The 26,709-nt window shown below is 42.6% G+C and overlaps 1 protein-coding gene across 22 annotated transcripts in view; it reads right to left on the bottom strand.

Moving 5' to 3' along the window:
- The window catches only part of CTBP1 (C-terminal binding protein 1), a 646,630-nt gene that overhangs the window by 37,628 nt on the left and 582,293 nt on the right, over positions 1–26,709 (bottom strand). For all 22 annotated transcript variants that reach the window (XM_033951334.1, XM_033951361.1, XM_033951324.1 and 19 more), the window contains 2 exons: positions 19,789–19,919; positions 952–1,079 (listed from right to left, as the gene is read on the bottom strand). In XM_033951334.1, the coding sequence (XP_033807225.1) occupies positions 952–1,079; positions 19,789–19,919 (259 nt within the window). The remainder of the gene's footprint in view (positions 1–951; positions 1,080–19,788; positions 19,920–26,709) is intronic.

Here is a 26,709-nt window from a genome sequence, read left to right as displayed (position 1 = left end):
AGCATGGCGATGGTGTGTGCTACTGCCATGGGTGCTTCCTTCTCTTGCTATGCTGCTGGCCCTCCCCCCTTCTGTTTTCAGGGTCCTTTGTCACTTGAACAGGCAGTAATGGTTTATACTAGGGTTATCAGACATCTGGATTTACCCGGACATGTCCTCTTTTTAGAGGGCATGTCCGGGCGTCCTGATGGCTTTTCAAAACCCAGCACTTTGTCTGGGTTTTGAAAAGCTTGTTCATTGGTAGGGCATCCGCGCATGCCCTCCTGACCAACAAGAACAGGTTGAAGGGGTGGGGATGGGGGTGATGTATGATGTGGGTGTAATGATGTGGGCCTGGGTGCAGGGCTATGGGTTTGGATTTTATTTAACTAAAATCTGGTAACCCTAGTTTATACGTATAACTTTCTGTTGTCAGAAATTTTATATATAAAGCACAAACGTGTCCACATGTGCAGATGAAACAGGAAATAGATGGGCACCACCTAAAGTAGTTTAAAGAACATCTAATAATGAGCCAAGCATATAAAGAGTGCCCTGGCTAATGAGGTACCTGGAAAGAAGTGGCTGGGGATTATGCCAACCGACTTCTACATCATGTTGTATCATATTCTGATCCTCTTCTGTTTTTAGTTTGAAAGAAAAAAAAAAAACAAACCTCCCATCACTGTTAATCAATTCATTCTATACCAATTTTTGCCCAACTGAATTTCATGGAAATTAAATATTGTTGATGACAATTTACAAAGTACAACATAACCATAAACGATTCACCATTTTTCAGAAAGGTTAGAAACAAGAAGAAAACACAAAAGAGGAGAGTGTCAAGAGAGATGGAGAGACAGGATGACTCTGTCAGAGCAAATGGGACAAGATGAAGAATAAAGTTAAGTATAAAGCAATTATTAAGTGATGAAAATGCGCCAGAGAGGAAGCTATAGGCAGAGGGAATACCTGTGATAGCCCTACGGATCTCCCGTGCTGCCTCCTCTCGCATCTCGATTGAGGCTTGTTCACTGTACCAGGCTGCATGTGGAGTACAGATCAGGTTTGGTGCATCCTTCAGTGGACCCTGACTGAAACTACATGAAATTTTAAAACAAAATTAAATGACAAAATAAAAAAAGTGTTCCATTTACTTTGAGGGGGATTAAAATGATCTTACTTTTCTGCAAGAGACCTTTTTTTTGATCATTTTCTTCCACTATAGAAATCTACGGATCACTGAAGAACAAACTATATTCTTGCACACTTGTATTAAGGAATAAGGTACTCATACCTAAAATAATGGAACTCCTCCCTTCACCAGTTCTGGACCAGATTCCTGTTCTATACAAGAAATCCTGTTAATTTCAGATAGAAACATCTCACTTTACTCTGAAAACAGAGGCAACCATTCTCTTAGAATGTATATAAATTGAAAGATACCGTGTTTCTATTTGAAATAGGCAGTTTTCCTCGTTACTGTTTGTGAATTGATCTCTATTGATCAGAGTACAGAGGCACACAAGACTGCTCAATCAAGCACCTTTGCAATCATTCAATTTGCTAGAAGCCATAAAATTTTTAGCCAATCTAAACATTTATTTGGCTCACCTAACTCTAAACTTTCTGAAGCAGAATAAAAGTGTCTGAATAAACATTTGTGCTACAGCTTATTATGAAACAGATTGGAAAACACAATGTGATACGCCACATATGGTTAGCTGGCTGAACTTACAAAAAAATAAACCTCTACTGCAGAGCTGTAGGGGAACAGATCAATGATAACATTTTATAAATCCAAATTCACATCCCTTGGTATTTGCTGAGCTCAACAATTATGCTTGGTTGTTTAAAGATTAGTGTTGAGTACATAAAAATGAACAAAAGTGATCCGACAACCTAGTTAAATAAAACACTTACATTTTACAGTTTATTATAAAATGGCAAAATGGCTTATTTGTTCTGTGATTAGCCGAATAAGATAACACCCCATACTAACATCCCAGCCTAAAACTGCATGTGAATTAAATCTGGATACTATGGGGATAATATTCAGCTGGTGACTATCAGCATTTGCTAAAAACTGCTGATGGTTAAATCCAAATATTCAATGCTGGGCTATGTCAGAGCTTTGGCACTGAAAATCTGGTTTTGCAGAGCTGGCTAACACACAGCTGGTTAAGTTCGATATTCAGTATTTAACCGGCTATGGGTTACCATATATGACTAACTTTTATGCGGTTCTATTTATGCAGTTAACCTGGTTGGCAAAATGCTGAATATAAGCATTTAACCAGCCAAGTGCCAACTCTGCCCCAGAACGCCCCCAAAATAGTCACTTTGCAATTTGCCATTAATCACTTAATTTCAGCAGCACTAAGGCCCGGATTCTCTATACAGCGTCGATATTGGTGGCTGCCTAAAAAAGTAGCCGCCAATCACGTGTCAATCACCTGAGAGTGCTGTATAGAGAATCACACCTCTGGGAAAGATAGGTGCTGGAAATGTAGGTCAGGGTTTACCAGGCCTACATTTCCAGTGCCTATCTTTGTCATGGATTGTGCCTATATAGATCCTTTAGGCCTCCTAACAGAAGATTAGGTTTCTACCTTTGATAATCTTCTTTCTGTTAGTCCCTGTAGAATTCCATACACTAGGTGTTCAATCCCTTCCCGCAAACCGGGAGTTACAGAAATCCAAACACTTTTCTGAGCACATGCTCCTCCCCCTTTGATTGCAAAAGTGTTGAGATGAATAACCACGATTCATCAAGGCTGAGTGCTCAAGAGCCATGCTGGACCCTGACTGAGAAGGTAGTGAGGAAGATGGAGTTGGAGCTTCGCACAGATGATGAGGCCAGTCCGGAACATACCACAGACAATGAGGCCAGTCTGGAGCAACTAGAATCACAAGACCGGGATGCGTTGCTATCCTGCGGATGACCCAACCAATCAGAGGCCACGGAGGGAGCATATAAAGGAGCTCATGAGCTGGCCAGGGCTGAACCAAGGCATCCAGCCCTAAGCGTCTGTGCTGTTCTTCGACTGAAGAAGCACCTGACCTTTGCGTTCTTTGCTGAAGCCATCAAGTTCAGCTAGGGCTGCCCCCAACACTGTATGAGCAGACAGAAAGCTTTCCGTGAGAGGGATCATTCTCCTGGATCTAGGACTTGTTGACTGAGGAAGTCTGCCTGTACATTGTTGACTTAAGCCACACGGGCCGCCAAGAGGGACAGAAGATGTGATTCCGCCCAGCATAACAGAATGCGAGCTTCCTGGCCCCCTTGATGATTTACATACGCCACCACCTTGGCATTGTAGAGAATACTCATACCACTTTTTCTTCCAGAATGGGCTGGAGAGCGAGTAACGCCAGCCGAAGTGCCAAAAACTCCAGATGAATGATCGACCAATGCTGCTGACAAGGAGTCCACTGCCCCTGAATGGAGCGGTCCCCGCAGTGAACACCCCAACCTAACAGGCTGACATCCAACATAAATATAATCTACTCTGGGATCCGAAGAAGCCTGCCCTGGTGGAGAACCTCCCCCCTGAAACCACCAGCTCAAACTGCTGTGAGCTGGTTCCGTCCAAGGGAGCGGCATCTGAAGGGGATGACACTGCGGAGACCACCGAGAGAGAAGGGACTCCTGTAAAGGGCACATGTGCGCTCTGGCCCAGGGGACTGCCTCCAAGGAGGCTGCCATGGACCCCAGCACCTGCCGATAATGCCAGGCTGTGACAGTCCAGGAGATCTCTGATATGCTGTTGAAGTTTCTGTCTGTGTGCCTTGGAGGAAAAAAAACACACGACCCTGCCAGGTGTTGAAGAGAAGTCCCAGAGACTCCAAGGACTGGGCCGGCATCAACTGGCTCTTCCTGAAGTTGACAATTCAACCTAAAACAGAGACACCCCCATCTCCACTTGCACACTACTATCAAGACAGAGCCTGGATCAACCAATCGTCCAAGAAAGGATGAACCAGGACACCCTGCCAGTGGAGAAAAGCCACCACAACTACCAGCACCCTTGGTGAAAGTGTGGTGCGCTGTCGCAAGCCCAAAGGGCAGAGATGCAAACTGGAAATGCTGTTGCAGAACATGGAAATGCAGAAACCTGCAATGATCCAGGTAGACTGGAATATGGAGGTAAGCCTCTATGAGATTCAAGAATGCCAGAAACTCTTTGAGAGAGACATCAGATATGACTGTGCAAACTGTTTCCGTGCAGAAATGACTGACCAAACTGAGATCCAGAATGGGTCTCCAGTCCTCCGATCCTTTCTTTGGCATGATAAAAGTATAAAGAGTATCTTCCAAAGCTCTGTTTGTGTTCTCAACAGGGTTTAGTCCTTCGATGTCTAAGAAATGCTGAAAAGTAGCATGGACCTTTGACTCCTTTTCCATCCGACCTGACAGTAAGTCCAGAAACAAATCTGGAGGCAGGCAAAAGAAGTCTATCTTAAGCCCCTCCCGAATACTGCCCAGCACCCATTATCCGAGGACAGGCGAGTCCACTCCTGGTAAACTGAACAAGGTAGCCCTCTCGAGGGCTGATTAAGAACTGCAGCTGCCAGGGATCCGGATGTCTGAGGATGGCTGGAAATGGAAGAGTTGTCATGGGGACTGTATCCCTGGAAGAATCCAAGGACCTCTGACGAAAAAAGCAGGAGGGACGAAAATTACTACCATCCCTTCCCAAAGTCTGGCGAGACTTGTGCATAGGGAAAGACTTAGGGCGGCGATCAGCAACACTAGTCACGAGGTCATCCAGACCTGTCCCAAAAAAGAAGCTGATCTTTGAAAGGAAGTCTGTTTAAAGTGGTCTTGGAGGCAGCGTCCCCAGCCCAAGGAAGAAACAAAGAGACCAGAATGGAGACACCGTGTAAGCGGTATGAACTTGAATGAGATCAGAAAGGGTATTCACCACATAATCCACACTGTCCAGCACTAGCTGGGGACAGATATCCACTTCATAGGGCACCTTGCACAATCTCATGTGACAGGCACGTGCCACAAAGGATGCTACCACCACCTTGAAGCCCGAAGAAGCCACTTCAAAAAGGTTTTTTCCCCTCCATAAATATAATATCCACTGTGTGATCCTGGGAGACATTAAACACTACTTCTCTATCACTAGGGAAGTCCATGCACTGGGTATCCTGCACCACAGCGGAATCAACTTTAGGTTGCTCAAAACTGCTGAAAAGCAGGAATCAGCAGATAAAGCTTAGACAGAGCTAGAGAGAGCCAGAAAGAGCCTGAGCATCCTATTGTTCTGCAAGCAGACCAAGAAGCTGTGGATGGGATGGAAAAAAAAAAGAGGACAGCACATTAGAATGGTGACTTTAAGAAATGTTTGTTATTTCAGAACCCCAGCAATAAAATGGTAGACAAAGCCATGCTCAAAAAAACCTGCTGATGGAGGAGTCCTCATCCAAATCTGAACTCTCAAGGCAACTAGTTCCAGCAAAGGTTTCAGCTGGATCCAAAATAAAAGCAGTGTCAGTAGACAAAAGCGGCATAATGCCTGAATGGCATAATGCAACAGAGCTTTGCCGTAGCCAGACAAGAGGGATCCTGAAAAGGAACCTCTGTCACTGGCGCAACTGGTTTAGAAGAAACCAACATGCCTGCTGGATGCATCTAACAAGCTGGGTCTGAAGAATACACTTTCCAGAGGAGCTAAAAAAAAGTTTGGTGAAAATTCACACCTTGTACACTGCAGGGCCCTGCTGAGGCACTCACACCGCGCCAAAAGAGTTACCAAACTTGGAATGCAGGCGTTTGGCGCCAAACTCCAGAACAGCCTCTAAGCAAGACATTTCCTGACATCATGGCTCCCCAGTCCTGGAGGCAAATCCTGAAGCTCCTGCCCCCCCTACCACAGCATGCTGTGGCACATAGTATATGGTCGCAGATCCAGCGCCAATCTGGCATAATCAAGGCACACATTCAACAGATTAGGGGCTGGGGAGTCCATCCCAAACGATTTTTAATCAAATCGAGAGGTGAGGTTTTGAGGCAGACATAAAAGTTTGAAAAACAGATCGATAAATGCTGGGTAAAATAACGCATTCAGTATAGTTAATCAATTGTTTATATAAGTCATTTTGGATCGACTTCAGCGGTGACACTTAGTGCTCAAATGTTTCATTGCACTGAGATATTACACACCCATCTCCTCATTAACCTTCACTTGGTTTTTACCTTTAGTTTCTCAGATTAATAAAATTATGAAGCTTTCCCAAGCAAACTCAAATAAGTAAAGCTTTAAACTTATCTCATGAGTTTTGTCCGTCGGCCAGAGAGGGTGGAAATTATGAAAAGAAGTTAAACTATTGGGAAAAATACTGGATCTATTCTTTGCACACAGTATCCCCATTTGGTCTGAATTTAGAGATCGAAAAGGCGTTGCTGTTTTAACAGGCTGTCCATGATTGAGTGGGGCAGTGAAATGACGTAAGTCTGTGAGGTATAAGTTGGGGGTGAAACCAGGGCTCTTTCATGTCCGGAGAATACAGGGGCAGTGAATGGCTGACGGTGTGTGAAGTGAAAAGTGTTTGTAGAAGCATAAAAGGCAAAGAATACTTAAAATTGGAAGATAACTTGCAGTTTGTTTGCTTTTGGTCTGTAGGGATGTCCTTGAGAAAGCCGTATTACCGGCAAAACATGTTAGGACACATTTTTCACCCTGGTCGACGGACAAAACTTATGAGATAAATTTAAAGCTTTACTAATTTGAGTTTGCATGGGAAAGCTTCATAATTTAATTAATCTATTTGCTTAATTTAACATTTACCAAATAGTTCCAATTTTGGCTCAGGGTCATATTAAAGCTAAAACAACTGAAGGCAATTGTCTTGGGACTCCAATTCACCACCAGAGCCAAACCTGGTACTATCAAAAATTATAAGTTCACAGCCACTAACCCAGGAATGAGAATTCCATATAACAAGAAAACAACTATCGCATTTCCCCACATATAGGCTGCCCCCCTGCATAGGCCTATATGTGGGGAAATACGATAGTAGTTTTCTTGTTATATGGAATTCTCATTCCTGGGTTAGTGGCTGTGAACTTATAATTTTTGATAGTACAAGGTTTGGCTCTGGTGGTGAATTGGAGTCCCAAGACAACTTATGTTTTAAAACCGGAAGATAAGCCACCCCATGGTATTAGCCACGGCTTATCTTACCGGTAAATTACCTGCTGGCTGCCTCCTCGAATCTCCAGCAGTGCAGGGCAGTTGCGATCTCTTCGGCATTCAGCCTGGCCCCGTACCATTTGCTGAATGGCTGCCATCAGTTCTCATGAGAACTGACGGCAGCCATTCAGCAAGCACTGCGGGGCCAGGCTGGATGCCGAAGAGATCGCAACTGCCCTGCACTGCTGGAGATTCGAGGAGGCAGGTGGAAGCCGTCCAGCGAGGGTTTTTTTAAAAAAAGGTACGGGGTGGGAGTGATTAAAAAAGGTATGGGGTAAGTGGGATGATTTTAAATTTGTAGATAGGCCACCCCATTTAACTAAGCCATGCTCCATAGACAGGTTTGTAAAATCCATGTATAGGCTGTGGCCTATATATGTGGAAATAGGGTACTCTTTGATAGTTTTCTGAATCTCAGACAAAGAACCCTTGACTACATGGTTTCCTTGGAGTGGTCTGGCAGGGCTCAAGGGAAAAAATAGTAAGTCCAAGTTTCTAGTTATTTATTGACCATGCCAGGACAGTCTAGATAAGTGGGATGCTCTACCCAAACTAGGTGAGAAGAAGCCACAATAGCTCTCAGAACTCTTATTCCTAAGGCATTGAACCTCTAAACCTATATACCCATGATGAGATACTTAAAGAATGGGTGAAGTTTAGGCACGGGCAAAGTCCTATCAGTATTTTATTTATTTAAAACATTTATATCCTGCATATCGAAAAATCTATGTGGGTTACAAAAAAATAACACTCAAACAAGATTACACAAACAAACCCTAACATTCCAACAATCTGGAGGACAAATTATTCCTGCCTAAAAGGACTCTTGTGCTCTTTTCAGGTGGGTTAGTCAGTACTCTGCAACTTGTCAACTTTTGCTGGTGTGGACCTTAGTGATCATGTCCTTGATTCTTACTAGAATTGATGCCTTAAAGACAACTGTGCCTTATTAGAACAAATCAACAGAAAAAAAAGATCTTCTCTAAAATTTAGAAGGACCTAGGCACTTATCTCAAATGTGACTGGCAGCCAATTTTTTTAATCATAAAGATAAAAGACTGATTTCATCAGTACAAAACATCACCTGCAAAATGGGTGTTGGGCAGAGAGATACACTTTGCTTTAAAACTGCCTGGGAATCAACCTCTGTCCCAAGACCTAAGAGATGCTATCCTACAAGGCTTTAGAGGAAAGGTAGACTGAGCTCTCCAGATTAAATCCAGTTCCAAATAACAATCTTGCACGCTCAACTTCTTGGAAGAGAGGATACCTTCTTCAAGAGCCGTGAAGGGGCATCTGTATCTTTGTTCCAGAATTCATCACCATTCCCGTCCCCACAGATAACCGCGAGAAGCCATTCTGTGTCATTCTTTAATATCTATATCAACCTCAGCCCTTCTATACCAGTATTCTTTAATGCAAGGCTTGAGGGTCAGTGGTTTTGACTATTCATACTTTGATTCTTCCCTCTCTCCTTTTTTTTTTTTTTTTTTAAATTATTTATTTATCATTTTAATACATCCTAAAATACAAGATGTTTAAAGGAAATACAGAAAATATAATACTCTCATAGTCATAATACAAACCAAGAACTGAAATTTAAACATCCATAATAAATCAACTAATACAGTCCACAACCTGGGAGACGGAGACAAGATGAAAATAAAAACCCCTCGGGAAAGGGGAAATATACAAGGAAATAAAGATATTAAGAAATAGAGCAGCTAGTTCTTATCCTATCCAAAATAGTAATACCGCATAATTAACCTGTATCATTCGGGCTGTGTAGAGATTCCTTTACCTTCAAGGAAAAAACCTAATTGGGCAGGTTCAAAGAAAATATATTTACTCCCCTGATAGGAGACAAAACACTTACAAGGAAATCGCAACTGAAAACTTGCCACCAAAGCAATCACCTTTGATCTATATAACAGAAATTCTTTCCTGCTAGATTGCGTCCACCTTGAAACATCAGGAAATATGTATACCCTTTCCCCCAAATAGGTAATCTGCTTTAAATTGAAATATAGTTTCAGCAACATCTCTTTATCTTGAAGAAATACCAACGAGACCAATAAAGTTGCTCTTCCCAAAATTTCAATATCTGAAGACTGCAGTATAGCGGAAATATCTAATTGAGCATTTTCCTCTACTAAAGCTTTTTCTTTCTGCATTTGTTTTAAATAATAAGTTCTTTGTATCGGGGGAAGGCTTGCTTCTGGTACGTTTAGAACATTCAACATAAAGTTCTTAAACAGTTCTTGAGGTGACATAAACTTGGCAACCGGAAAATTAAGAATCCTCAAGTTCAAATTCTTCTGCTGGTTTTCCAAGTTTTCAATCTTTCTCAAAATCATCATTTTATCTGTTGTTTGTTTGGTAATTAAGTTCTTAGTCTCTGTTGTTACTTTTTCTAAGTTTTTTAAGTCCACTTGGTGTTGCTGGGTAATAGACTCTAAAGAGCTTATCCTGGAAGTAGAATTCTGAGTTATAGTAACAAAGTTAGAACATACCAGGTGAAGATTCTCAATCGCAGACCAAATAGAGTCCAGGGTAACAGCCTGTGGTTTCACCAACGGTCCAAGGAGGGAGATACCAGCCGTCTTTGGTACGGCTCCTGCTCCAGGAATGAAATTCTGGGCTCCTGCAACCTCCCCACCGCTGTCTACCGACGGCTCCTCTCCCCCAGAACGCTGCTTCTCCAACATCGAGATCAGCGTGTCTGTTGTATGTTTCACTTCCGGGTTCGCTTCGGAGAGAGAGCAAGCCTCCCCCCACACACCGGGTGAGCCCTCTAGCCAAGTCTGCTGCTGCGAAGATTCTCCAGGATTGGGAGGGGTGTGCGGTCCTCATGGGCTCAGCGAGAGAGACATCTCGCTGCCCAAGCTGTGGAGTTCCCGCTCCCCAGCAACGGAGACGCCCGATATGGAAGGAGGGACTGTAAAAGCTGTTATTACAGTCTGCCTCGGCGTCGAGGAGCCCGAGGTAGGTAGAGGGATATCCCTCGTTTTCCCTCTTCGTTTAGGCATGGAAATAGCGTTTTTAAGAATGAAATAAAGAAAATTTTCCCCTAGAAGAGAGAAGTGCTCCTCTCAGCGTCCTGCTCCAAACGCCATCTTGAATCGCATCCCCCTTCCCTCTCTCCTTAAAGAATGACATGGGGATGGTTTCCCGCAGTTATCCGTGGGGGGGAGGGGACAGTGATGAAGCCTGTCACCGTGTCATTCTTTATCCTAGAGCCATCCTCTGCCTTTTGTGAGAGTTGTGAGTTTATATTCACCCCAATTTTGTGTGGAGAAAGAATACTGAAGAAATAGATCCTTAAAGGAGGATAATGTCCCCTCCAAATTGAAGTCACAGAAGATTCAAACTCGAATATGTCTTCTTTGTACTACAAAGGTTGCATCACCTGATACTATATTGTTTTACTCTCTCAACAGTCACAAATGTAAGAGAATGGAAGGGATCTTACAGGAAATAATAATGTGACTGAGGAAAAAAGATGGAAGTACCCTTCCTGACCCCTTCAGAAAATGGATAAGGGCATATCCAAGTAAATAACTTGTTTGTCTTGAAGTTTCATGTAGCCAATATGAATCCATTCACCGAGGTACCCCATTTGAACACCAGTAGAGCCCCCCCCCCCCCCGCTACTTTTTTCAGTCCTCACATTTCAGAGTTCCAAATGTGCTGTCTCAGAAAATTCATCTGACTGATAAGAACATAAAAATAGCCATACTGGGTCAGAACAATAGTCCATCTGGCCCAGTTTCTGTTCCCAACAGTGGGCACTCATAGTGAATTTACTGCTGGTTCTTCTCCTGATGCAGCAGCTCTGATTGTGAAACAAGGCTCTTGTTGAGTATTCAGCTTTCCAGCCCTAAATGTTACAGCTATTGTAAAGATATTGCGAGGCATTGGTCTTCTCCCCATGGTACCCTCTGGATGTTTCTCATCTAGGGCTTCTGTACTTCAGTAGTTCGTTTTCTTGCCATATTTCTAGGGGTATAAATACATCTTCTTCCCTCAGGTAAGGTTCTTGTGCAGGCACAGCCCTGAAAAGCTGATACTGCTCAGGCAGTATCCTTAGGGTTCACCTGTCTCATGCTGTTCAGGTAGCACTCTCAGATCTCCCCCACAGCTCAGCCAGCACCCCTGAGTTAGCATGCTCTTAGCTCTGCTGCTGTTCTGCCAGCGTTCAAATGTGGCTATGGCAGTGTTCTAAGGTCTCAGATCCTGATTTGGCAGACCTCTCATGTATTAGGGACTATTCCAGCAGCCCTCTCTGCTCTGGCGGCTCTTCTTGTCTCAACTGTTACTGTGATAGTGCTCTGCTGCTGGCCTCTCAGTCCTTTCATGTCTTTTACTGTGCTGGTGCCACGCTCTGGTCTCAGCTGCTGTCCTGGTGGATCCATCTCTGGTGTTGACTGCTGCTCTGCTGGTTCTAGCTCCTGTCTTGTCTGCTGCTCTGATGACTCTCTATCTGTCTCGGCTGTTGCTTTGGTAGCTGTTTCTCCAATCTCAGCCTGATGCTCTGGCAGCTCTCTTTCTCTGGTCTTAGAGGCTGATCTTTACGGTGTCAGATGCTGCTCCAGTGGCATTCTCCTGTTGTGGAAGCTGTTGTGGAGGGGAGTTAAACACTAAAGAAAGACTGTCCTCAACTGCTACCGTTTCCCCCCGAAAATAAGACACTGTCTTATATTAATTTTGGGCCCAAAAAAGGCACTAGGTCTTATTTTTGGGTAGGTCTTATTTTTTTCATGTATAATGATCATCTCTCCCTTTCTCTCCTCCACTCCAATTCTTCCTATTTCCTTTCTCTCACCCACATGTGTATCTTTCCTCCCCTCTCGCCCATCTCCTTGTGAGTATCTTTCTATCCCTCCCTCCCATCCCCCTGTGCAGCAGAACTCTTGAAGCATCTATCCCTCGCATCTCTCCCTCCCATCCCTTGTACAGAACCCTTGAAGCTTATATCCCTTCCTTCCTCCCCTCCCCCTGTGTAGCATCTTTCTATCCCTCCCATCCCCCCCGCCGCCACTGCGCACCCTGTGCCCCCATCTGCTGACCCTTTCATCTCTCCCTCCCATCCAAACCCCGACTGCGAGCCGAAACACCTGAAAACAAACGGCAGCATAGGCTGCATCGCGGCCTGCCCTTCTCACAGCCGGGCGTTCCTCTGCTGCATCACTGATGATGTCATCAGCAATGCGGCACGGAACAGCTGGGCATAAGAAGGGCAGGCCGCAATGCAGCCTGTGCTGCCATTTGTTGCCAGGTATTTCGGTCTCGCAGTCGGGGTTCGGCTGGGAGGGAGAGATGGAAGGGTCGGCGGGGGGGGGGGGGGGGGGAGGGGAGGCGCTGTTGCCGAGACTAGGGCTTATTTTCGGGGGTAAGCCTTATCTTAAGACCTAACCCAAAAATCATGCTCGGGCTTATTTTCGGGGTAGGTCTTATTTTCGGGGAAACACGGTATCTGTGCCTTAATCTGTTCTTATGCTCTGAAATGCAACCTAAAAATACTAATCTAGACTAAAATACTTTTTATATAAAAACCCTAACAGAGACTCTAAATGCTACACATTGCCTAAACTGACTTTACTGTAAAAGCAGAGTACCGAACTAAAAAGTAAAAGAGAAGGACAAAGAAATAATCTGCTGAAGCTCAAGTTTTACCTTTTCCCAAGTTTGAATGCTAGCAGGTAAAATATACCAATGGAGTTTTTCTTCCCCTTAGCAGATCCTCATTCAGTACCTCTTCAGGACCTTGGCTAACAAAATCACCTTCATGTGATGTTGACTCTGGCTCTGGTCTCATGTTTCCTTGCAACTGATAAATTGCAAAACTAATTCTTAATGAAATGTCTAAACTTTTCCATGCAGATATCAGGTGGCCACGCTCATTTGATGGTTACCAAGTAAAGGGTGATCAGTTTCTGGAATCAGAATGGACATTACTGTGCAAATATTTCAGTGCCAATCTTTCTAACTATGCTAAGAAAGGTGTCTGCTTTGCTGCTTTAGGCACTGAAGATACTGAATAGTTTATGCTAAAAAAAAAAGAAATCTCATGCTATGGTTTTTGGCACTAAAGCTCTTGCACAACAGCTTATTTGTCAACCTAATGATCCATGAGCCAAAACCTATGGTACTATTGAATCTAGCCTCCTTTTCCTGGAGGTATAATTTCTGCGAGATTATCTTCAGCGCAACTCTTCCTCCACTGAGGAGAATTTGCTTCTAGGAGGTGTGGCTTCCACTATTCTACCTAGCCAGTAATATACGGGTCTGTGCACACTGGAACCCTTCCTCTCACCTCTTTCTGATTTTTCACATCCCTATTGCTGGAGTGACATCCAAGATGAATTTTGGAGGCCCTAAAGTATCAAGCTGTGTGTGATATCCATCCATAGTGGGGATAATTAGGACATCATGAGTCTGTTCCAAGCATTTATTTCAGATGGCATGTGTGTCCATGATAGATATTTTCTTGCTTTAAGTACACCTTTTAAAGCTATTAACTGTGCTTGCCATGGTAAACAGTCCATCAGCCAAGCTGATTTCATTTTTGTAAGGAAAAATGAAATGAAGTAAAAACAAAATATTTTTCTTAAATTTGTTTTTTAAGGGCACTGAAAGGATAGGAGGGAAGGTGAGAGAGAGTCAAAAACAAAATGGCAAACACACTTTCTCTCAGTTTCTAAGAATGAAGATAAAAATACTGCAAGAATAGGATCATATCCATATTGTAGTTTGCACAAAAATATCACCACCACACATATACAACTGAAGGGATCTGTAAGGCAGATTTGTGGGAACTCCTTTGCACATGCAGAAAAGCCTCCTAGGTGTCAGAACTATCCTAAGGTGCCGCCCACTTGTGATAACTCATCCTACTTGTTCAAAGAGAATGTAATGAAATTCTGAAAAGAAAGCTATATTTTTAGGCTCTGAGGTCCAGATGCACAAAGCTCTGTCAACTCAGTAAAAAATACCAGGTTGGGAGTGATTTACTTTTACCGGACTATGGCTGGCAAAAGAGGGGACTCTGTCTGGCGCCTGCTCAGAAGAGCATATCGCTAGGCACAGTTCCTCCTCCTGCCTGCAGCCCCATTCTCCCTCTCTGCCTAGCTGATAACAGCTCCAGAGCCTCGATCAGCTGAGAGCTGGCAAAAGGGAGAATGGTGGCTGCCAGTTCAGCTGATTCAGGGCTTTCCCTGCCAGCTCAGGAGCTGCGATCAGATGACCAGGTCTCCGGAGCAGGCAGGAGAAGCTATGAATCAGATGATCATGGCTAACCAGCAAGGGAAGCTGTGAATTAGCTGATCATGGCTCTGGAGCCAGCAGGGGCAGCCCCCATGAGTTGATCATGGCTAGCCAGTAGGGGAAGCCACCATCAGTTGGGCAGAGGGGGAGAATGGCAGCTGCAGGCTTGTTTTGTTTTTGTTTTTTTTGTGGGGGGGCGGAAGGGCGCAATTGTTGGGCATGTGTTGTGCGAATGCACAACTACTGGCAGGAACTCCAGAGCTGCTGGGAAAATTTCCCTGTAAAAGGGGGGTCCCTTTTGTGCATCACAAGGAGAGCTCATTAAAATACTAATGAACTCCTTGTAATACATTTACATCGGGTTCTCTGTGGCTGCTACAAGGATCGGTAACAGCCCCCGAAAATCCTTTTGTGCATCAGAAGCTGAGCTTCCATGCCAGTAAGACTGCTTTAATGAGTCTTACCAGCATGGAAAGCTTTTGAGCATCCGGGTCTGAGACTTACAAGTGTTATTCATTGGGATAAGTTCATGAAAGGTATGGAACTATTAGCATCATGCCTTCACACATCCCTTGAAAAATCTGTGTATCAATATTTATTATCCTCTTAGTGCAAAAAACAAAGGGGAAGGCAGCATGCAGACACAGTTGCTGCATAATTTCATTTACTGTACAGTATACTCTAATCACTGTAAAAAAATGCTAGCCATTGTATGAAATGTGCAATGGTTCCAATGCCTCATCCCTATCAAAATAATGATAAATATGACTAAGATGAAACATGCAAAAAACTCTGTATACAAATAGAATCATAGGATATCAAAGCTTCCTCAACAAAAATTTCTGACGCTGATTTTACCAATTCTGATAGTGCCTAGTTAAATTGGTTAAGCTAGAACCACTTTAGCGTCAATATTCAAAAGCACCTATACTAGTGGTATAAGCATCAACAACAAAAGTCCTTTAAGACAAAATCTCCTGTACAACGGTCAAAGTTATGTAGCTAAAGAAGAGGCATAGCTGAAAAAGTGAAGCTAGGTTGTGTGCAAAATGGCAAATTTACCTGCTGTTCATACAACTTAAACAGCCATGCAGCAATAAATATATATCAGATGTACCCTGTTTCCCCAAAAATAAGACCTGGGAGTGATGGTAGACACAACATTGAAGGCGTCGGCGCAGTGCGCCACAGCCTCAAGGAAAGCAAACAAAATGTTGGGCATCATTAAGAAAGGTATCACGACCAGGACGAAGGAAGTCATCCTGCCACTGTATCATGCTATGGTGCGCCCGCATCTGGAATACTGTGTCCAGTACTGGTCGCCGTACCTCAAGAAGGATATGGCAGTGCTGGAGGGAGTCCAGAGAAGAGCAACAAAGCTAATAAATGGTATGGAAAACCTCTCATATCCTGACAGGCTGAAAGAGCTGGGGCTGTTCTCCCTGGAAAAGCGGAGACTTAGAGGAGACATGATAGAAACCTTCAAGATCATGAAGGGCATAGAAAAAGTAGACAGGGATAGATTTTTCAAATTATGGGGGACCACAAGTACAAGGGGGCACTCGGAGAAGTTGAAAGGGGACAGGCTTAGAACAAACACTAGGAAGTTCTTTTTCATGGAACGCGCTTCCGGAGGCTGTGATAGGCAGAAGCATGTTGCAGGGCTTCAAAGAAGGTTTGGATAGGTTCCTAGAGGACAAAGGGATTGAGGGGTACAGATAGGAGTAGAGGAAGGTTATAGGGATAGGAGTGAGAGGCAATTTATAGGAATAGTCGGGGACCACTGATCAGGCAAATGGGCCTGATGGGCTGCCGCGGGAGCGGACTGCTGGGCGAGATGGACCTCTGGTCTGCCTCAGCGGCGGCAACTTCTTATGTTCTTATATTAATTTTAGGCCCAAAAAAGGCACTAGGTCTTATTTTTGGGGTATGTACATGATCACCTCTCCTTCACCTTCTTTCCTCCCCTCATGCAGCAGGATCCTTGAGAGAGCACTCCATCCCCGCCCTCCCCCCCCCCTCGGAGCACCCACCACACAGTCGAATCCCCATCCTTCCTTCCCTCCCTCCCATTGGAACCCGGCCGCGAGCCCTACTTACCTCCCTAAGCAGCGTTAGGCCAGCAGCACTCTAACAGGCTGCTTCAGCCTTGTCCGCCCGTGAATTCACTCTGCCGTGTTACTGATGACGTCATCAGTAACACAGCAGAGTTCACGGGCGGACAAGGCCAAAGCAGGTTCTGATGGGAGGGAGGGAAGGATGGGGGGGGGAGTTCCCATTGTAGTTTTGAGAGACTACGGGAACTCACGGCAGCCATTTTGTATGAGTGATCTGCACGGGGCAGGAGCGTAGGAAGATCGCTCCTGCCCTGAAAGCCCGCTAGACCACCAGGTAAGGTCCGGAATGCAGCGTTTCTTTTCTTTCCCCCATCCCCCAAAATCACGAATAACTAAATCCACGGATACTGAAACCATGGATTTGGAGGGAGAAGTGTACACTTAGGTGAATAAAGGGTGAGAAATGGGCAACTCATGTGTGCAACTTATAGAATAGTATAAGAAAAATACATCTTTGCCATATTTCAGCGTACTCAATTTTGCCAGCTCTAAGGTTTATGTAATTGCATAGGCATTATGTAATGTGACGAGTGGGGTTACACTAAATTCTATAAAGGAATCTGGGTGTCCAAAGGCTGTTGTAGAATAGGTACTTCCTGTGCCACATGAGGGTGCCTCTAAGGAAGCACCCCCTTAGAGAATTGCCTTCTGTATATTTAAAATCCAATATTAGCCATACCATTGAATATTATCTTCATTATTTTTACAGCAAAACCAGTCAACTGAACAGTACTGCATTTCTACTCTAAAAGCAATTTTTTTAAATCATTCTCAGCACAGGAACAACCTAGTACTTTTAATACCATAAAGGTAAAAATGGCTAAAGTAAGATGAATGTTCAGAAAGCAAAATACGAGATAAATCTCTTATAAATGACACCGGGGTTGAGAGTTTCAACCCATGAAACAATGGCTGATAACTTGATCAGTCACCTAGTAAGAACTGTAGCAGTTAATTTATCCAAATGATCATTAACTTCTAGGTTTCTCTGCTACATAAAAAGTTATCTTTTATAACAGTCTAAGAATATAACTTCTTTTGTTTACAAGTTTTTATTGCAAACTGTCATTTGAAATTAGCAATTTTTTTTGCAGGTAGAGAATCTACACTCCTAGCATCAATACTATTTTTCACTCAACCTAGATGTCCCCAAAGCCTATGAATTCCAATATTTTGATCTTTAAAAAATTTGTACTAGTAGTATCTAAGATTCCTAACAAGATATGTCAGAAATAAAGCAATGATACTTACCTGTAGCAGATGTTCTCCGAGGACAGCAGGTATATACTCTCACATGTGGGTGTTATCTTTTTCTAAAATTTTTGGAGTTCCATCCCCTATCCCATTGTTGTCTGTAAGTCTGTCTATTTTTATTAACGTATGTGTGAAATGTTCCTGTTACGCCTTTTTATTTTTTTATATTTGCAATTCGCTTTGAAACTATGTTATAAGCGTTTGCATCAAATTTTAATAAACATGAAGTCATCCACAGAACCCAGTATAGACACTACCAAGTGCACTGTCACTTTAAATTTTTTAAGGAAGTGCTTTCCTGGCCGACATCGGCTTGCGGAACTTGTAGTTCAGTAACAAAACTAAGATGGGCTACTGGGCTAGATGGACCATTGGTCTGATCCAGTGAGGCTATTCTTATGTTCTAAGCCAACTAGATGAGGTGGGAAGGTTGTGAGAATATATACCTGCTGTCCGCAGAGAACACTTACTACAAGTAAGTATCTTTGATTTCTCCAAGGACAAGCAGGAATAATAATCTCACATGTAAGTCTCCGAAGCAACCAGGATCATGTTGATGCCAACACAGTACCAAAAAGCTTTTCAATTCAAATTGTAGTTTGAAGCTTTAAGTGACCTCTTTTGAATACAAAGACAGTGGACACAATTAATGCCCCACTGTTCAGGACAGAGGCACTGGATGCACCAATTATGTGGATCAGAGTCTGAAATGGTCCGACTATATCGAGAGCATTTCTTAAAGCTGCTTGGCAACAATTTTAAAATGGAGGGAAAAATGGCTGACAAAAAGTCAAAGGGCTCAATGGCCTAGGGAGCTTAAATGAAAAAGAATACGAAAATGATCAATGCTCCCAGGAAGAATAAAGGGCATGAAGTGACTTGAAGGCCAAAAAACTAAAAAGTTGACAGAATTAAAACAAATATACAAAAACAGTAAGGGTTCCTTTTACAAAGGTGCACTAGCGTTTTTAGCGCACGCACCGGATTAGCGCGCTTTAGCTGAAAAACTACCGCCTGGCGGTAGTGGCTAGCGTGCGTGGCATTATAGCACGCGCAATTCCATGCGTTAGGGCCTAACGCACCTTCGTAAAAGGAGCCCTAAAAATAAAATCTACGAATAAAAGAATGAAAAATAAAGATGGGAAAGCACCAAAAAACCAGAAAAGTTTGAAATGCGGAAGAGCACACTGAAGAGACAAGTTTCTCAACTCCATGGAAAACTAAGAACTGCCGGTTCTGCAAACTGGGAAGGTACCAGCAGGCGTGCAGCATGGGCACTACCTTAAAAAATATGCCTGCATTTCCTGGGAGAAAAAGGTAATTCACTGATTGTTACAACCTATAAATATGGAAAGTTGCGCAACGATGATATATAGCCTACTGTGTAGCAAGCTGCACCTTAGTGCAGTGGTAGGGCACAGGCTGTTTTAAATGAGCTCAGCTTTCATAAAATCTAAGCAGGCATAATTTTTAAGGATAATAAACTTGGTCAATTTTTTAGACTCAATGTATAACACAATATAGTTTTTTGAAAGATAGTAAAGGCTCCCTTTTATAAAGCTGCATTAGCGATGCTGCTGCAGTAAATACACCAAAGCCCAATCAATTCCTTTGAGCTTTAGTACATTTACTGCAGCAGCATTGCTACTCCGGCTTTGTAAAAAGGGTCCTAAGTGATGTTGAAATTAATGTTTGAAAACGATTTTATAGTAGAATTCTAGGAGGCATGATAAAGATAGATTACAACCTTTTGTTTGTACCACTATAGAATTGTCAATTGATTCCATACTGTGATAGACAAACATATTCAAACTAATGTATTAACAAAACACTGGCTAGTCAGGGATTAGTTCCACTACCTTTTTATCTTTTACCAGGTGAAAAGATTAGAGTGAAAATACATAACCATTTTAAGACAAAATTCTAAGCAATAAAAAAGTTAAATAATATATATGTACATATACCTAAATGGCTCTGACTCATGAACATCAAGAGCCGCCCCTCGTATCCTTCCTTCTTTCAAGGCTTGTGCAAGTGCCTTTTCGTCTACCAATCCACCTCTAGCTGTGTTCACCAAGAAAGCCCCTTGCCTCATCTAGAGCAGGTAAAATAAAACAGAAATAAAAAGTTAAATTCATAGTGCTGCAATAGATCTAGGAATCCTCAAAACATTCTTCTAAAATATTTTCTGAAAACATTGTTCAACAGATCAGTACAGTATTGTAGGCAAAATAAACGTGCCACCTAACTGCTGTTCTCACATTCTGCACAGATGCACAGTGCCATACCAACTAGATGTGCAAAAATAAGCCAGGTTACAACAAACTGCCTGTTCTGTTATGTGATTCTTTTAATAGTCCTCCTATAGAAGAGAAATTTTAAAGTCATTCAGGGAAATAGTTATCAAACTGTTACAGTTATAACACATATTTACCCTTTAATGCGTTTTAAAGGGCTGCAACACAAATCATCATACCACACAAGATATTTACTAATAACTCACCACAATTGTAACGACATGCAAAGCAGACAAATAAATGCAAAAAACCCAGGGGTCACGTGATGACACAAGGCTGAGCGGTGGCTCTTTACCTAGGCTCCTGACTCCCTCTGTCTAAATCTCACCTTATTCCTAGTTATTTTCTGCCAAAAGCAAACAAGAATATTCCTACTTATACAGGGCATCTGACAGCTTAATCCCTGGAGAGGTGGAGGGGTTTCTGGCTTCAGTGTCCGCGGCATGACGGTAAAATCTCCGAAGCCCACTAGAGAGAAGTGCAGCGAGGCTCCTATCAACATGGGGTCTGCACCAACTCCCTCCGTGCATTTTGGAGCCTGCCTTTAGAAGTTCCTACCTCCTGATGTAGCAGTTTTTAGTACTGCGAAACACGCGGCCCTTGGATTTTGATAATTTTGTGTGCAGCTGAAGAAGCAAGAATTTGAGTTGTGTCTGCAACAGAGAAACGTTTGGTTAAAGCTGAACTGCTTCAACTAATAGCCAATCTGTCGATCAAATCAGGAAGGATTCCAGAAGACTGAAAAGTGGCGAATGATACGTTGATCTTCAAGAAAGGTTCGAGGGGGGATATGGAAAACTACAGACCAGTGAGTCTGACCTCGGTACCAGGAAAGATGGTAGAGGCGCTGATAAAGGGCCGCAGCATTGATCACCTTGATGGACACAATCTGATGAGGACCAGCCTGCACAGCTTCAGCAAAGGAAGATCTTGCTTGATGAACTTACTGCACTCTTTCGAGGGAGTAAACAGATGGTTAGACAAGGGTGACCTGGTCGACACTGTATATCTGGATTTTCAGAAGGCATTCAACAAGGTTCCACATGAACGACTACTTTGAAAAATTACGAGCCATGGAATCGAGGGTGATATACTCACATGGATTAAAAACTGGTTGGCGGATAGGAAACAGAGAGTGGGGGTAAATGGACAATACTCGGAATGGAAAAGCATCACGAGTGGAGTGCCGCAGGGTTCAGTGCTTGGGCCCGTGCTCTTCAATATATTTATAAACGATCTGGAAATTGGTACGACGAGCGAGTTGATTAAATCTGCAGACGATACAAAGTTATTCAGAGTAGTGAAGACACAGAAGGATGCGAAGATCTGCAACATGATATAAACACGCTCGAGGAATGGGCTGCGACATGGCAAATGAGGTTTAACGTGGATAAGTGTAAGGTGATGCATGTCGGTAACAAAAATCTTATACACGAATACAGGATGTCCGGTGCAGTACTCGGAGAGACCCCCCCAAGAAAGAGACTTGGGAGTACTGGTCGACAAGTCAATGAAGCCTTCCGCGCAATGTGTGGCGGTGGCAAAAAGGGCAAACAGAATGCTAGGAATGATTAAGGGGATCACAAACAGATCGGAGATGGTTATCATGCCACTTAACGGGTCATGGTGCGCCCCCACCTGGAATACGGCGTTCAGCACTGGTCGCCGTACATGAAGAAGGACATTGTACTACTCGAAAGGGTCCAGAGAAGAGCAACTAAAATGGTTAAGGGGCTGGAAGAGTTGCCGGACAGTGAGAGATTAGAGAAACTGGGCCTCTTCTCCCTTGAAAAGAGGAGACTGAGAGAGGAGATGATCGAAACATTCAAGATAATGAAGGGAATAGACTTAGTAGATAAAGACAGGTTGTTCACCCTCTCCTAGGTAGCGAGAACGAGAGGGGACTCTCTAAAGTTAAAAGGGGATAGATTCCGTACAAACGTAAGGAAGTTTTTTTTCACCCAGAGAGTGGTAGAAATCTGGAATGCTCTTCTGGAGGCTGTTATAGGGGAAAACACCCTCCAGGGATTCAAAACAAAGTTAGACAAGTTCCTGCTGAACCAGAACATACACAGATAAGGCTAGACTCAATTAGAGCACTGGTCTTTGACCTAAGGGCTGCCATTGGAGAGGACTGCTGGGCGCGATGGACCACTGGTCTGACCTAGCGGTGGCAATTCTTATGTTCTCACAACAGTCCCCAGAAGTGGGCAACTATTGCTTGTGTATTAGAGCTTTTATACTTATATTACTGCTTTGTGTTTGCTTGATGGTATGCTGTTGTTGCTGCTGCTAATGATCTTCCTTTTGCTTAAGATGATAGACTATAGAGTAAACCAAAAAACTTGGTACTATAATAAAACAACCTATTAAACTCTTCAGTTGCTACTGTGAAAGGAATTTTAATTCTCAGTTCCAATGCTAATATGCAAAAGCATCCAAACAAAAGAAAAGTGAGAGTAGAGAATCTTTCACATTTGTATTAATAAACCTTTAGAAGACATCAAGTGTACCAAGTAGTACTCCTGTACCATCCTGGACTCTGAATTATCATTTGAACAACATTACCAGGACTTACTTTCTTGTCCTTTGACACAATAGAATTGTATGGCCTTTTCTGTCAAAGGATATGATTCATTCACTTCTACATGCTCTTGTCACCTGTAAACTTTTGACAACTTTTAACTTGCTGCTTAATGGATTCTGGCAGATAGCACTGAGGTGGTTACAGTTAGTACAGAATACAGCTTTTCCTCTTTGCACAGTGCTTACTACAATGATCAAATTACATAACTTTTTCTTGAATACCAGTAACTCTCATAGAGCTATCAAACTAAATTTAAGATTATTGTTGCATTTTGAATAAGTCTTCCAGCACCCCTACTGGTTTCTACTCAATGTCTGTGCTCTGCCAATGATAAAGTAAGGATTCTTCCCCCTTCTCAGGCACAGTAGGCCTCTACTTTTTAGTCCCATTATTACAAAATTAATGTCCTAAAATTATTAGTTTTGAATATTCATTGCCAAATTTTAAAGTTCACTTAAGGCATATGGTTTAGTGAGGCATTTAAGGAATGCAGATTAGAGGACTAGTTTTCTTTTTTAATTATTTAGGGATCCTTTTACTAAGGTGCGCTAACAAATTAGCATGCATGAAGTGCCATACAGCTGAGATATATAATGGGCTGCATGGTATTTAGTAGGTGCTACATCTGTTAGCACATCTTAGTACAAAGATCCCTTAGTATCATACTGTAAACCATTTTGATGTTTTTTTAATTTAAGAAATGCAGTATATCAAGTGTGGTAATAAACACAAAAAAGAAGATTCGTTCCAAAATTCAGAAGCAACAAAGATCTGAAAAAAATATGACATCTAAGCATACCTCAGTATGTTTCCACAATTCCAAGTATCACATAGCCTAAGTCAGGGGTAGGCAATTCTGGTCCTCGAGAGCCGGAGCCAGATCAGGTTTTCAGGATATCCACAATGAATATATATGAGGTGGATTTGCATGCACTGCCTCCTTGAGATACAAATCTATCTCATGCATATTTATTGTGGATATCCTGAAAACTTGACCTTGCTCCGGCTCTCGAGGACCGTAATTGCCTACTCCTGGCTTAAGTCTTGCTGAAAGAAAAGTTCTTCAGTACAAAATGGCTACCATGATCAAGATTGGTCTGCTGTGATAGATAGTGACCACAAGAGGGCACCAGTCTATCATCCTGATGATAAATATGAAACATAATATTCTTTGCTTTGCCTGAACATTTCCTCCTCCTCCTCTGGGCTTCAAACTCAGTTGAAATCAAGATTTTGGACTAGTACTATAAGCCTTTACTCCTCAGTAAGTGGAGATTTTTAGTGAATGTTATATTCCCTCAACTTATTTTACTCCAGTCACTGTCAAAATAGTCCTCTGTAGAGTTCAAAGAGGCAGTCTACTGCCTGACCACTAGCAATCACTAGTCTTTAAATCTACTGTGGTCACTAGATTTTACCATTACACAATGACTATGGTCATTATTTTATAATATTGTGGCATTTAAATATCTCATGAATGTTCAAGTTAGATTGTAAGCTCTTCTAAGAAGGGACCATCTATTGGTTGTCAAAATGTATAGCGCTACGTATGCTTTTCAGTGCTATATAAACAATAATAATAGTAGTAGTATATTGCATCCATATATAACCACTATTTACAGGAACCTATCTGAGCCTGAGCTGAATGTGCTTGCAGGCAGATGGACAGCTTTCCAAAAAATGATGCAATACTGTCTTAATGATTGCCTTAATCCACCACACTATGGAGGATTTAGAATTTTTCTGCCCTTTGCATGTCCCCAAGAAAAATCTATTCAATATCCAAAAGGAGGTGGTATCCTCCAAATAATGCAGCAATACCATGCAGAGATTTTAAGGAGGCGTGGTTTGATCATTGCTTGGGCAGAGCCAAAATTTACATATTTATTCCTTGTTTTACAGGGGAAGTACATGTGTAAGGGGAAAAGTATCCAAATCAGGTTTTTCACCAGCACAAAATCATGCATGTGATTTTAAAAATTGTTTGCTTGAGCCAGGGCTGTTTTTACTATTTGATTAGCAGCACGTACACAAACACAAGTATAGGTTTTTAAAATATGGCTGCTACATGTGGAAGTGTAAATTCCCCATTATCACATGGAAACTGCTAAGTTTGTGCCATTCACTTTTTTCACCTGTATATTTGTAAAAGGATTGCGCTCTGTCCTCCTGCAGATATTTAAATAAAGACTCTGCACTGGCATATCCTTTTCCAAAATACCATCAGGACTGAGCGTGTGCTGATATAGACATCTTTGTTTTATAAGTAAAATGGAACTCTATGGCTCCCTCCACTCAAGTGCTGTGAAAGCAGCCCATGTAGCCCCCAGTTGACACAGGGAATGAAACCACCTCAACCCAGAATGGAACCCAGTTCTTTCTGTAGCGTGGTATTTCAAATTGCAAGTATCTACAGTGTGATGTGATATAATGTAATCTACAAAAGAAAAAACACAGTACAATTTATTTTCATTTTCACTTACAGAAGTAGAAGGCAATTAAAATAAATTTACAGACTACTTCACAATTTTCAACTAATAGCAACCAACCAGGCTTTGAAATACATTAACTTTCTAATTAAAAGTGGATTTTTACTGTACATCTTATTTTCTTCTATAATTGCTCAAAACACAGCAGAGCAAGACACCATTACAAAGGTAATTTTTTAAAAAGACAATTTTGCACATTAATGGCCTCATAAAAGTACACAAAGTGACATGTTGGTGCGTATCTGCCGGATAGGAGTGCACAGGAGCAGAATTTGGATGAACCTTGCCCCTAAGAAGCAGATGTCCCTTCTGAACCCTGCTTAGAGCTCCTGGAGCTTTTGTGGGCTTTTGGTGCTGAATCGTGGCTGCGCTTCGCCAGAGATGCACTTGTGCAGCCCTCCGACCGTAGTTTGGACACTTTAGATGATCCATGGATGGACTGAATGCCAGAACCCTGGAAGGGGCAGGGGGAGACAAAAGCCGAGGCCACCTCCCCCCAAGCGCTGCACGGCATGTTAAACCCGAATGATTCCACAAATCGCAATCCACTGAAAAGAAGGCAAGAATCTGAAGAATCTAACCTTAAGGAGTCCATCCTATCTGTTTTCTTGCTAAAATTAGGTGTTTTGAGGCAGATAAAAGTTTTAAAACTGAAATCGGTAAATCCAAGATGGCTGCTGCAGCACAAAATTTCTGGATAAATAAAATTACTGAAGGTAAGAAAAAAACAAACACGAGCAGGAAAGCACAAGCTACTTACTGAAACAGGTGTTATCTGGGGACAGCAGGCAGATATTCTCACATGTAGGTGATGACATCCACAGAGCATGGTACAGACAGTGGTAAAGTGTACTGTCATTTTAAGCTTTAGAAAGCTTTAAGACTGCCCGCACATGCGCGAGTGCCTGCTCTCCCAACACCGGCTAGTAAGGCCGTTAGTTCTATGCACAAGTGAAGAGACCAACAAGGGGAGGTAGGTTGGATGTGAGAATATTTGCCTGCTGTTCCAGAATAACATCCATTATGGTAAGTAACTGTGCTTTATCCTAGGACAAGCAGGCAGCATATGCTCACATGTGGGACTCCCTAGCTTTCTGAATGGGATGGAGTGAGAGTTGGCCTCCAAATAAAACATATGTGTAGCGCTCTGCCAATAAAGCAGATATATTGTCCAATTCGAGCAGGCGGAGCAAAAGAAGGAAAAGAATGAGAATAATAAGAGACATACAACCATCCTCAATAAAGGAAAGAATAATAATGTCAGGGAGGCTCTAAAATAGGAGACAACCTCATACCGGCAGGTGAATCCGAGCATAGGTGAGAGAGATACCACAAAGATTCAAGAAGAAATAGTAAAATGTGTCATAGGGGTGCCAGATGAAAAAAACCAGGCAAAGCCAGACTGAGAAGACAGGAAATGAAAAGGAAAAAATAGGAAAATAAAATAAAAGAAAGGATGGTTCCCACTGAATAGACTAATGTTGCAGGAAAAAAAAACGGAAACTAAATCAC

The sequence above is a fragment of the Geotrypetes seraphini genome, chromosome 1, assembly GCF_902459505.1.
Source record: "Geotrypetes seraphini chromosome 1, aGeoSer1.1, whole genome shotgun sequence".
Lineage (NCBI taxonomy): Eukaryota > Metazoa > Chordata > Amphibia > Gymnophiona > Dermophiidae > Geotrypetes > Geotrypetes seraphini.
This window is presented reverse-complemented; position numbering and strand designations above follow the sequence as displayed.